This window comes from Ranitomeya variabilis, chromosome 2 (genome assembly GCF_051348905.1).
Source record: "Ranitomeya variabilis isolate aRanVar5 chromosome 2, aRanVar5.hap1, whole genome shotgun sequence".
Lineage (NCBI taxonomy): Eukaryota > Metazoa > Chordata > Amphibia > Anura > Dendrobatidae > Ranitomeya > Ranitomeya variabilis.
In genome coordinates, this window is record NC_135233.1 from 79,927,340 (window position 1) to 79,940,588 (window position 13,249).

General features: G+C 43.6%; 1 protein-coding gene across 1 annotated transcript; it reads right to left on the bottom strand.

Moving 5' to 3' along the window:
* Positions 1 to 1,561: 1,561 nt before the first annotated feature.
* On the bottom strand, positions 1,562 to 12,767 carry LOC143809115 (uncharacterized). Its single transcript, XM_077292271.1, has 4 exons — positions 12,679 to 12,767; positions 3,813 to 3,954; positions 2,947 to 3,091; positions 1,562 to 2,840 (listed from the first exon to the last, which is right to left on the bottom strand). The coding sequence occupies exons 1-4, from the start codon at positions 12,736 to 12,738 to the stop codon at positions 2,045 to 2,047; spliced, it is 1,143 nt and encodes a 380-aa protein (XP_077148386.1). The 5' UTR covers positions 12,739 to 12,767; the 3' UTR covers positions 1,562 to 2,044.
* Positions 12,768 to 13,249: the final 482 nt, after the last annotated feature.

Consider the following 13,249-nt stretch of genomic DNA (forward strand, 5'->3'; position numbering starts at 1 on the left):
ATTACGTCCCAATGCTGCCAGTGCCTCCATAATGCAGCCACTGCGCCACAATGCTGTTAGTGACCCTATAATGCTGCCACAGTGCCGCCATAATGCTGCCAGTGCGCCACAAAGCTGCTAGTGCCCCTATAATGCTGCCACAGTGCCGCCATAATGCTGCCAGTGCCCCCATAATGCTGCAATTATGTCCCAATGCTGCCATTGCCCCCATATTTCTGCCACTGCGCCTCAATGTTTACAGATCTAGTGCCCCTGAATCGTACTATTTATGTTGTCATGCATATTTTCATAATTATTAAAAATATTCTAATTTTTTAACATTTTTTTCCAGGTTTTTGTCCACAGGAGAGAGCTACACATCCCTGCACCTCCAATTTAGGGTTGGCAAATCCACCATCTCTCAAATTGTGAGGTGCACATGTGCCGTCATCTGGCAGAAGTTGCAGCCCATCGTGATGCCTTGCCCAACCGAAGAGACTTGGCTGCAGGTAGCAGCAGGCTTTCAGTCTGTGACCAATTTCCCCAACTGCGTAGGTGCTGTCGATGGCAAACATGTGAGAGTGCTGAAGCCACCAAGATCAGGATCACGCTTCTTTAATTATAAAAAGTATTTTTCTGTGGTCCTGATGGCGGTGGCTGATGCCCATTACAAGTTTGTTGCCATCGACGTTGGTGCTTATGGCAGTTCTGGGGACTCTCGGGTGCTGCAATCATCACAGATTGGACTTCAAATTCTTCGAGATGGCGGAACGCTCCCAGCCCCAAGACCTTTGCCTGGTTCCACACATCCTGTACCCTTTGTGATGGTATCGGATGAGGCATTTCCCTTAAAAACTAACCTGCTGCGCCCATACCCACGAAGGGCACTGGATGACCGGCGGAGGATTTTCAACTATCGGCTGAGCCGTGCACGAAAATATGTGGAATGCACCTTTGGGATCATGTGTAGTCAGTGGAGGATCTTTCACACTGCTATCCAGCTAGATACGGAGACCGTGGACACTGTGATCAAGGCATGCTGTGTTCTCCACAACTACGTTCGTGACTACAGCACAGAGGTAGTTGAGGAGTCACAGCTGTCTGAATTAATTGCAGTGGACAACTTGGGTCAAGGCAGGCAATCCATCTCGGGGGTGCGTGTGCGAGAAACCTTCACTGACTACTTCATGAGTCCTGAAGGTGCCGTGCACTGGCAATACTCCTGTGCTGGTGTTGAGCAGCCTGAACAGCAGAGAAGATCGAACACTTAATCCCCATCAAGATGTCAGCCTGTTCAGAAGAGCAAATCGGATGGCTAACCCCAAAGCAATCACAGCCCTTGTGTTCTTCATCAGTACAGCTGAGCAGATTGGATGGCTAACCCCATGCATTCAATGTCCTTTTGATCTTTATCATTTAAAAAACAAAAGGAATTAATAAATAAGAATTTTGTTTGAAAAATCAAACCTTGTGTCCGCAACTTACTCTTTAGTCACTGACAGTTATTATCCCATTACTCACAGTTTATAATCTGCAAATTGAAATAACTTTTTTTTAGAATAAGAAATTACCAGACATTTTTGCAAATACAAATTTAGTTTTTATTCATAAATAACACTGTGTACTACACATAAAAACAAAACGTCTTTAAATGACGTTGGTATTATAACACAAGGACAAACATTGTCCAGAACAGTCCATCAAAAATGGACAATATAACAACCTGTCAACAGGACAAAATAGTGCATCAACAATGGATTTGTGAACAACCTGTCAACAGAACAGTTGGGTTGGGGACAGAAATCCAAACAAATTCACCTTTCTCCGGACACACATATTTCCCAAAAATATATGTATTATTTTTTTCCCAAACAAAATATGTGTACTACACATAAAAATGTTACGTCGGTAACAGACGTAGCTTGTAGAAAACAAGGACAAACATTGTCCAAAACAGTCCATCAAGAATGGACGCTATCAAAACCTGTCAACAGGACAAAAGTGCATCAACAATGGATTTGTGAACAACCTGTCAACAGGACAGGGGGGTTTAGGAACTAAATCATCAAAATTGCTGGTACTCTGGCTGGTACCCATACCCCGGAAACATATCTTGCGACAAAATACTCGTGTTTTGGGAAACATTCTGCCCAGAACTTTGACGAGTTGGACAGTGGCTTGAATTATAGGCTTCAGCAGCGTCGGGCCTGTGTGCTGCATGGAAAAACCGTTGAGAAGCAGCTGCTGGTGGTGGTGGTGGCGGCCCACTTGGGATAGTAAATGCTTTCATAATTCCCACAACTACGTCTTGTGGTGGGGGGATTGGTGATGGGACAGCAGCAGACATTAGAATTGCATTAACTGCTGTCATGCACAGGCTCTGCCTGTCCCATGTCATGGACCGTAGGCGCCTAGCTACCACAGATCCAAATTTATCCATGTCATCTTGTGGAGATGAATGGTCTATTATATTGAGGGTTCGACTTGTGAGTGCTTCAATGGCACTAGCCGAACCATCCTTTTTTTTCCCCTTTTTGGGTGCTGCCCTAACCATTGGCACAGGACGGGCAGAACCAGACCCCAACCCAGTGGGCCTTGAACCCCCAACAAAGGAGCTGGACGCAGCGGAAGAGGCAGCAACAACAGCGGAAGACAACACCGCCGCATCCACCACAGAGGAGGAACTTGCCACAGTACAGGTGGGGGACATAACTGCAGCATGCATGGAGGATGACTGCCTAGGCAAGTTTGGATTTGGTGAGGAGCAAATAGGATAGTCCTCCACCTCCTCTCCATCACCCAGCTCCAGGCTGTTGTCTTCCTGGACCGGTGGGGTTTCGGCCCTTACATTGCCTTCAGTTCTGTACAAGGAATAAAAAAAGACTTTGTCAATACAAGAGTACTGTGAAACGTGGAAAATTCCAATAAATATATATATATATATATATATATATATATATAACTTACCGCCGCAAATTTCTGCTTGTTAAAATGAATTGCAGCTGGTCTGCAAACGGCACCCTCTTTTTTGAGGGCGAGCTGCCACTTTCTACCTTCTGTGCCTTCATCAGTCTGTCGGTCACAGATCTCCAACGTTTTTTCACATCTTCCACTGAAATTGAACAATTTATAAAAATTAGTAAGGAAATAGATGGTGGCCCAGTTCTAACGCATCGGCTACTACAGAATATGCCTGAACACGTAGTATATTGCACAGGACAAGTACTATATTGCCCAGCCACGTATGTCCACAAGTTTCACCAATCCCAAGTGGCACTGGACAGAGGGGATTTCTGATCAGGTTGTGCAGTGATTTCGCAGAGACCGCTGACACGACAGGTACTGCTGCATCGAACTTGCCGCTTGCACTGCCAAGGACAGGGCGGGAGGTCGGAGGGTGAGAATAACGTTATTTTCATTATTTTTTACTTTCAATCTTTGTACTATTGATGCTGCATATGCAGAATCTATAGTAAAAACATTGTCAAACAGGGTTAGGTGTATAACCAGGGTGCGTAACACCTCGCTTTGTTAACGATGTCATTAACCCTGTGTGAGGCATGACTAGAGGGGAGTATGGAACGGGAATTTACCTGGGTTGAGGAAAGAGCGGCCATATTGACGCCAGTATTAGCCCGTCGCACATTGGTTGTGGCAATGTTTGTGTGCTTTTTGCCACAACAAACCAGCCACTTGGATTACATGAAAGACAAAACCCCCAAACAATGAATATCCGTGACAGACAGAAGGACAGACAGAAAGAGGGAAGTGACACAAATAGACAATTATATAGTACATACGTAATAAAAATAACACGAATTTAACATACTTACAAATAAGTTTTTGGCACGCTTTTGGTAGATGAGGCCACTGCGGATAAATTTCTGTTACAATGGCTGGCCAGGCATCACGTTTAGAAGCGGAGGCTTTGCACTCCTCACTCGCACGGTCCCAGACCTCCGGGTGTTTTTCTACCTACAATTTTGATAGAGAACCAGTCACTACATTTGATAAAATTATTATTTTGATAAGAAATATAAAAAAATCTGTACACTAAATGGTGTCACCATTCAAACGCAGCAGTTATTATACATATGTATTTCTGTATATAGCAGCCACATAATATGTAGTACAGTCCACGACATTTTGTAGAATACCCGATGTGTGAATACAGGCCACGCAGTACAAAACATTGTACACGCAGTATATGCCGGCGTCACACTCGGCATAAGACAATACGGTCCGTATTTTACGGCCGTAAATCGGTGACAATTCCCCAAAATATTGGTCCATATCTCCTCCGTAGGCAGGGTGTGTCAGCATATTTAGCGCATGGCATCCTACGTATGTCATCCGTATGGCATCCGTACTGCGAGATTTTCTCGCAGGCTTGCAAAACCGACATACGGACATACAATGGATCCATGTGCTCCAAAAATAATAAAAACATATACACTCTCTCTCTCTCTCTCTCTATATATATATATAAATATATATATATATATATCTATTTATATATATATATATATATGTTAGTGAGACACATATATATATATATATATATATATATATATATATATATATATATATATATATATATATTTCATACAGCGGTAGTTAGCTTAAAAGCCGGTAATTCAATTCCCGACTTTTGTTATCTCCTTCCTAGACCCGACATGATATGTGACATGGTTACATACAGTAAACCATCTCATATCCCCATTTTTTGGCATATTCCACACTAATATTGTTAGTAGTGTGTATGTGCAATATTTGTGCTGTCTATCTACTAAATGAAAGGGTTAATGCCGGAAAAAAATGGCGTGGGCTCCCGCACAATTTTCTCCGCCAGAGTAGTAAAGCCAGTGACTGAGGGCAGATATTTATAGCCTGGAGAGGGTCCACGGTTATTGGCCCCCCCTGGCTAAAAACATCTGCCCCCAGCCACCCCAGAAAAGGCAAATCTGGAAGATTCGCCTATTCTGGCACTTGGCCACTCTCTTCCCATTCCCGTGTAGCGGTGGGATATGGGGTAGTGAAGGGTTAATGCCACCTTGCTATTGTAAGTTGACATTAAGCCAGATTAATAATGGAGAGGCGTCAATAAGACGCCTATCCATTATTAATTCAATTTTAGTAAAGGGTTAATGAAAACACAAACAAATTATTTTACATTATTTTAATGAAATAAAAACAAAGGTTGTTGGAGTATTTTATTCTACGCCCAATCCAGTCACTGAAGACCCTTGTTCTGTAAGAAAAAAAACATAATAAACCAACCATATCCTTACCCTCCGCAGATCTGTTACGTCCAACGATGTAAATCCATCTGAAGGGGTTAAAATATTTTGCAGCCACGAGCTTTGCTAATGCAGTGATGCTCATGGCTGCAAAAACCCCGGAGAATGTAGGTAAAGTTGGTCAATGACCTATATTTACCTGCATTTGTGGTGAGGCGCCCTCTGCTGGCTGTTTCTAGATCGTGGGAACTTTCATAGAAAGCTCCCAGGCTCGAGTTCATATGAGGACAACCAGCAGAGGGCGCCCTCTTATGAACTTGAGCCTGGGAGCTTTCTAGGAAAGTTCCCACGATCTAGAAACAGCCAGCAGAGGGCGCCTCACCACAAATGCAGGTAAATATAGGTCATTGACCAACTTTACCTACATTCTCCGGGGTTTTTGCAGCCATGAGCATCACTGCATTAGCAAAGCTCGTGGCTGCAAAATATTTTAACCCCTTCAGATGGATTTACATCGTTGGACGTAACAGATCTGCGGAGGGTAAGGATATTGTTGGTTTATTATTTTTCTTTGTCACAGGGCGAGGGTCTTCAGATGGATTGAGGGTTCAATAAATTATTACAACAACCTTCGTTTTTATTTCATTAAAATAATTTTACATAATGTGTGTGTGTATTTTTTAACCCTTTACTAAAATTGGATTAATAATGGATAGGCGTCTTATTGACGCCTCTCCATTATTAATCTGGCTTAATGTCACCTTACAATAGCAAGGTGGCATTAACCCTTCATTACCCCATATCCCACCGCTACACGGGAATGGGAAGAGAGTGGCCAAGTGCCAGAATAGGCGCATCTTCCAGATGTGACTATTCTGGGGTGGCTGGGGGCAGGTGTTTTTAGCCGGGGGGGGACAAAAACCGTGGACCCTCTCCAGGCTATTAATATCTGCCCTCGGTCACTGGCTTTACTACTCTGGCGGAAAAAATTGCGCGGGAGCCCACGCCATTTTTTTCCGCCATTAACCCTTTAATTGCCTGTAGCTATTAAATTTTAAGGGTTAAAGGCAAATTAAGGGTTAAATGGCAGAAAAAAATGGCGTGGGCTCCCGCGCAATTTTCTCCGCCAGAGTAGTAAAGCCAGTGACTGAGGGCAGATATTAATAGCCAGGAGAGGGTCCATGGTTATTGGCCCCCCCGTGGCTAAAAACATCTGCCCCCAGCCACCCCAGAAAAGGCACATCTGGAAGATGCGCCTATTCTGGCACTTGGCCACTCTCTTCCCATTCCCGTGTAGCGGTGGGATATGGGGTAATGAAGGGTTAATGTCACCTTACTATTGTAAGGTGACATTAAGCCAAATTAATAATGGATAGGCGTCAATTATGACACCTATCCATTATTAATCCAATAATAGTAAAGGGTTAAAAAACACACACACAATCTGGAAAAAGTATTTTAATTAATCACAACAGGTTTTTGACAATTTTTTTCTTTGATGGCAAAGGGTTAACTATTCTGGCTGACCGGAGATGTTCATCTCCGGTCAGCCGGTGACTCCACGCAGCCGCAGTGACCACCAAACGAGCTGCCTTCGGGAGAACTCGGTATACAATGAACGGGATCGCTTTACGATCCCGTTCATTGTATCGGCGGCCGCGGTTTAGAGCAGCCGCATGTTATGTGGCTTCTCTAAACTGTAGATCATCGTGGGACACTCGTTTATTTGGATGCTGCGGAGGGTAGGTATATGTTGTGGTTTGTTTTTTTACTATTTTTTCTGACGAGGGATTCGTGGAATTGGGCGTATAGGTGAGTATGGGTTTTTTATTTTTTTATTTATTTGAGGTGGCGATCGGCGGGGACAGGTATGTATATTTTATTTCACAGGTAACCACTGGCCACCAATGAATGTTTATAGGGGTGTGGTGGGGGGGTTAATACGGGCCACTGGCCACCAATGAAACTTTATAGGGGTGGGTGGGGGGTTAATACGGGCCACTGGCCACCAATGAAAGTTTATAGGGAGGGGGGGGGCATCGTGGATATAAAAAAAAGTGTTTTTTTGCACGCAGGAACAGTTCGATGGGAAATACTGCTCCCATCGACCTGAGCCTGCTGCTACTATAGGGAATAGACATAGGCCGATGGGAGTAGTAGTAGTCTCATCGGCCTATGTCTGACAACACACATACACCACACACACGAACACACACAAAACACACACATAGACACTTACCACACTAATCATGAAAGGCACATCCAGCGCCATCCGGTCATACCAGTCCATGCTGGCAGCCATCATCCAGGAAGACGGATATTATCTTCCTGGATTATGGGATGCTCCTGGCATGATGGGATGGCCATGTGACTTCCGGTAGGCCGCACTGTGTACCTCCGCAAATCTGCTTGAATTCCGCAAATTTTTTATAGATTTGCGGAATTCAAGCGGTACAATACAAGTCTATGGGCACGGAATCGCCGCGATTCCGCAAATTAATGAACATGCTGCGTATTTTACCGCGAATCTTTTCCGCTGCGGAAAAATACTCAGTATGTGCACATAATTTGCGGTTTCCATTATAATTGATAGGATGCTTAATGTTAGCGTTTTTTTCGCGGTTTTATAGCGTTTTTATAGCAAAAAACCGCGAGAAAACCGCGATAAAAACGCTACGTGTGCACACAGCCTTACAGTCAGGAATATAAGTATTTGATGCAATTTATTATGATCTGGGACTGGGGAGAACCCAGAGCATGATAGGGAACAATCAATTTGTGAAGAATAATTTTTTTTTTTTATATTCTTAATTTAGTGACATTCAGAGTCAAAAGTACAGGTAAACAATACAAGTCAGGTGAATAAATGGCTAGACCATCAAAAACTTTCCATTTTAAGACTTAAGGTACCGTCACACTAAACGATATCACTAGCGATCCGTGACGTTGAGCGTCCTGGCTAGCGATATCGTTTAGTTTGACAGGCAGCAGCGATCTGGATCCTGCTGTGATATCGCTGGTCGTTGAACAAAGTTCATTATTTGGTCGTCAGACCGGCGTGTATCGTCGTGTTTGACACCAAAAGCAACGATACCAGCGATGTTTTACACTGGTAACCAGGGTAAACATCGGGTTACTAAGCGCAGGGCCGCACTTAGTAACCCGATGTTTACCCTGGTTACCAGTGTAAAATGTAAAAAAAACTAACAGTACATACTCACCTTTGCTTCCCCCGGCGTCCGCTTCCCACACTGACTGAGCGCCGTAAAGTGAAAGTGAAAGTACAGCACAGCGGTGACGTCACCGCTCTGCTGTTAGGGCCGGCGCTCAGTCAGTGCAGGAAGCGGACGCCGAGGGACGCGAATGTAAGTATGTACTGTTTGGTTTTTTTACATTTTACGCTGGTAACCAGGGTAAACATCGGGTTACTAAGCGCGGCCCTGCGCTTAGCAACCCGATGTTTACCCTGGTTACCCGGGGACCTCGGCATCGTTGGTCGCTGGAGAGCGGTCTGTGTGACAGCTCTCCAGCGACCAAACAGCGACGCTGCAGCGATCGGCATCGTTGTCGCTATCGCTGCAGCGTCGCTTAGTGTGACGGTACCTTTAGGGAAGAGAAGGAGGGATAGGGAGGCAGTAGGAGGGTATGGGGGGGGGAGGGAAAGATTGGTAGGGGAAGAAGAATGGGAAGAAGAAGACAACAACAGCTATCTGGTTCCAGAGAGTAATAATGGAATAGTAAAACAAAGTAAAAGATACAATCCGATCAGTGTGCGGCGGAAAAAGGCGAAATCTATTCTATATCAAACGTTCCAGATGAAACACAGTAAAAGAATACAACGGCTAATAGGTCAAAGGTTTAGCAAATTTCTCCAAGGGGTCCATGTCTTAATATATAAAAATATATAAATCATGTTTGCCTGTCTCCCAGCTAGAGAGCTCCGCCAGACGAGAAATTTAGTTAACCTTGGAGGACCACTCTGTCCAAGTGGGGGGGGGACTCGTCCTTCCAATGAAGAGTAATTAGATACTTGGCAGCACAAATCATTAGAAGGAGGAGGCGGTGTTTTTTGGGTCTAAAATTTTGGTTTGAGCAAGAAAGTAAAACTTTCATTGCTTGAAGGTTGGTTTTAATTATTTGTAGTTTCCGGAGAGTGTTATTTATATCCTTCCAATATTGTTTTAATTTTAAGCAGTCCCAGAATATGTGCGTGTGATGTCCCAAAGAATTATGGCATCGCCAGCATAGATTGGAATCTGCGAGCCCTAAATGGTGTGGTTTAGCTGGGGTTAGATGCCACCTAGTTAATATTTTGTAAGAATTTTCCTGAAGTAGGATGCATCTGGAGAAGCCTCTTGCATGCGTCAGGATTTTAGCTCTTTGAGTTTCTGTGAGGTTAATATTAAGTTCCAATTCCTAAGAGTGAATAATGGAGGGTTTTGATTTCTCCGATGGGGTAGTAAGTTGCCAATAAATGTGGGAGATATTCTTAATTTTTGGGTGAGGAGCTTTAGCTAAAATGTCTATCCAGGACAAGTTCGGCTTGGTTGGGAACTTTCGTCTAAATTGGTTGAGAGTTCTTTTAATATGTTGTGTCTGAAGAAAATTGTTTGGGCGGTTAAGTGAAGTTGTAGGCCAGGTTCCACCCTGAAGAATTTCGTTATTATAGTAACTATTTAAAGATTCCTTCGGCAGAGAGGACCAGAGCCCATATGGGTCTCGAAAATCGGGGTTAAGAAGGAAAGGGATGGTGCAAATGGGTGCTAGTATAGAGGGGAAGGTGTCTGCGGGAAGCTCGTTGTTCGCTAGACGTTTGATTCGGAGAGTAGTTAAGGTCACCTCATCAAGTCTAAGGTGAGAAGGGGTTCTGGCTAGTGACCAAAGGTAGGGAATACCTTCAGAACCCAGTAATGCTAAATCAGTGCTATTTGGGTCCCCATTACCAACACTTGACACTATTTTTAGCCATCTACAATGATGTACAGCTTTGAAATATAGGGTGAGATCTGGGGCACCCAGACCGCCTGATGAGCATGGGTGGGAGAGGAATTTATATGGCAGTCTGGCTGGTTTTTTGTTCCAGATGAATTTCGAAATTATAGATTTTAGATACCTGAAAAAGGTCTGCGGAACATTAATGGGGATCATGCAAAATGTATATAGGATTATCGGCATTATATATGCTTTAAAAATATTTATACGTCCCATCCAAGAGAGCGTAGGTAGGTTATAGGCCTTCGTCAAACTTTCAACTTTTTTAAGGAGTGTATTATAGTTAGCTTGAAAGAGATTATTAGGGTCTCTCGTTATCATGGTTCCCAAATATTTTATGGAGCTAGAGGCCCATGAAAGTGGGGTGAGGGAGCGCAGGGCAGTTAGTTGGGAGTGAGGGAGGGAGATGTTCAAGGCTTCGGATTTTGAGGTATTGATTTTAAAATTGGATATCTGTCCCAACTGTTGAAAGATATCTAGTATGGCCGGGAACGCATGGAAAGGGTTAGTAATCAAGAAGAGTAGATCATCAGCGAATGCTAACGTTTTTAATTCTAGAGGGCCTACCCTTTATTCCATTATAGAGGGTTCCTGTCTAATTCTCTGTAAGAGTGTTTCAATAACCAAGACAAACAGAGAAGGAGACAATGGGCACCCCTGTCTAGTGCCGTTATTTATGTCGAAACTATTTGAAAGGGTGCCGTTTATTCTCACTCTTGCCGTAGGCTGGGAGTAAAGGGAAAAAAACGCATGGACAAATTGAGGAGGATAGCCAAACTTGAGCATCACCTGTTCCATGTACCTCTAACTCACACATCCGTAGAGAGGAGGGTCAGGGGGATCCCCCTGTTCTGAGCAAATGTAATGGATTGGATAATTTTGACCGAGTTATCCTTACCCTCCCGTCCCCTCACAAACCCAACTTGGTCAGAATGGATAAGCTTGGGTAAAATGGTACTTAGTCTGTTTGCCAAAATTTTGGCCCACAGTTTTGTGTCTGCGTTAGGCAAGGATATTGGTCTGTAGCTAGCACAGGAGGTGAGGTCCTTTCCCTCCTTCGGGATAACTGATATAAAAGCCTCCAAGGATTGTTTGGGCAAGAGTTGGCCCTCCAGATACGAATTAAAGAGCAGAGTCAGGTGAGGCAATAAGCGTTTAAGAAACTTTTTATAGTAGATGATAGGAAGGCCATCTGGCCCTGGAGCTTTCCCATTAGCGATTGTTGCCAAAGTCTCTGATATTTCTTTGGGAGAGATAGGAGCTATTAACGTTAGGGAATCGTTTAAGAGAACCGTGGGAAGTTTAAGGGGTGTCAAAAATTCGTTTATTTTACTAGAGGTCTCTGAGGGTTCTTTTATGTTTATGGGGTTGGGTAGATTGTATAGGTCTTCATAGAAGGATCTGAATACCTCAGCAATATCGGCAGTATCGTATTTAGAGGATTTATTTGCAGCTTTAATCTGGTTTACGAACCTCTTCTCATTACGTTTCCTAAGTAGGGAAGTCATGAGTTTACTGCCTCTATTACCATGGAGGTAAAACTTCTGTTTGCATCTCATGTAAATTTTAGCCGATTGTATGTTTAGGAGGTTTTTTAGGGATTGATGTAATTTTACCAGCTCGGTTTGGATATTATCGCTACGTGATTTTTTGTGTATCTTCTCAAATGTATTGATTTGGTGTAAGAGAGATAAAGTTTGCTTTGTTCTTTCTTTTTTGACAAAAGACCCAAGGGAGATGAGCTCCCCTCTCGTAACAACCTTATGGGCTTCCCACACCATGGGGGGTGGAGGACCTGAGCATGTTTTATCCTGGAAAAAATTCTCGAGAGTGTCTGTTAACCTAGAAATGTGCAGGCTAGAATCTAGCAGGGTCTCATTTAGGGTCCAAGATTTCGTAGTCCTAGGGAGAGACGCGATGCTCATCTCCAGGAAAATAGGTGCATGGTCTGACAAAAGTATGTTGTCAATTGTTGCTGAATTTATGAGGTGGAGACAAGGCGCTTGGGTAAGGAGGTAGTCAATTCTATGATAGGTATTGTGTGGGGGCGAATAAAATGTTAATCCTTGGTGGCGGGATACAAGGTCCTCCATGGATCTAATAAATTTAAAGATTGTAGGGAAAGTTGGAGCCGTCTCAGGGCTTTTTGAGAGATAGATGTCTTTCCAGACGAAGTGTCAAGGAACGGGTTAAGAGGAACAGATGTCTTTCCAGACGAAGTGTCAAGGAACGGGTTAAGAGGAACATTGAGATCTCCACCTACCACCACGACACCCTCTGCAAATAGTTTTAGGATATTTAAAGTTTTGCATAGCCAACCCACTTGATTTGTATTGGGGGCGTATAAGTTGCACAGCGTTATTTTGGTGTTGGCCAAAAGGCCTTTAATCATTGCAAATCTCCCATCAGCATCAGTCAAAGAGTCTATTAGTTCAAAGGAAACATTTCTTTTTATAACTATACTCACTCCTCTGGAAGCTGAGGAACCCGTGCTATGGTATCCAGATGGGAATTGAGATCGGGACATGTCAGGAACCCTTCCTTTTTTGAAGTGAGTTTCCTGTAGGAAGACAATGCTAGCTTTTTTAGAGTTTAAAAATCTCAGAATTTGACCTCTTTTGTTTGGGGAACGCAGACCTTTATCATTAAATGAAGAAACCACTATAGTGGCGGATGGATTAATTGTAGTCATAACTATAACAGTGTGCAGGAAGAGACACCTGAGTCTGTGGACTGAACCAATCAAACATCTCAGTGAACCAGAAAAACAACAAAAACAATGGGAAAAAAGGTGAACATATATACAAGTATACTACCTATCTGCCGCAGAAGCGGGGGCTGGGAGTACCTCCCATAGCAGATAGGGTGGACACACTCCGACGCGCGAGTGGCAATCTAACATTAGAAAAACTGCATCTGTTACACAACAACTGATAAACAGTGAAGGCTATCTATGCATTAAGGAAGGCAACGGCGATAGAGATCTTTCATCGCAAGACCCGGGATGCTGTTCATGGAGGGGGTTTCTTCTTAACACT

Bases quoted from the DNA above. Each gene is read 5' to 3' on its own strand.
- LOC143809115 (XM_077292271.1), bottom strand. From the start codon at position 12,738: ATGTCCCGATCTCAATTCCCATCTGGATACCATAGCACGGGTTCCTCA. The intron at 3,955-12,678 runs GTGAGTATAGTT...TCAAAATTGTAG, and splicing joins GTTCCTCAGCTTCCAGAGGA to GTAGAAAAACACCCGGAGGT. The intron at 3,092-3,812 runs GTAAGTATGTTA...GTTCAATTTCAG, and splicing joins AGCGTGCCAAAAACTTATTT to TGGAAGATGTGAAAAAACGT.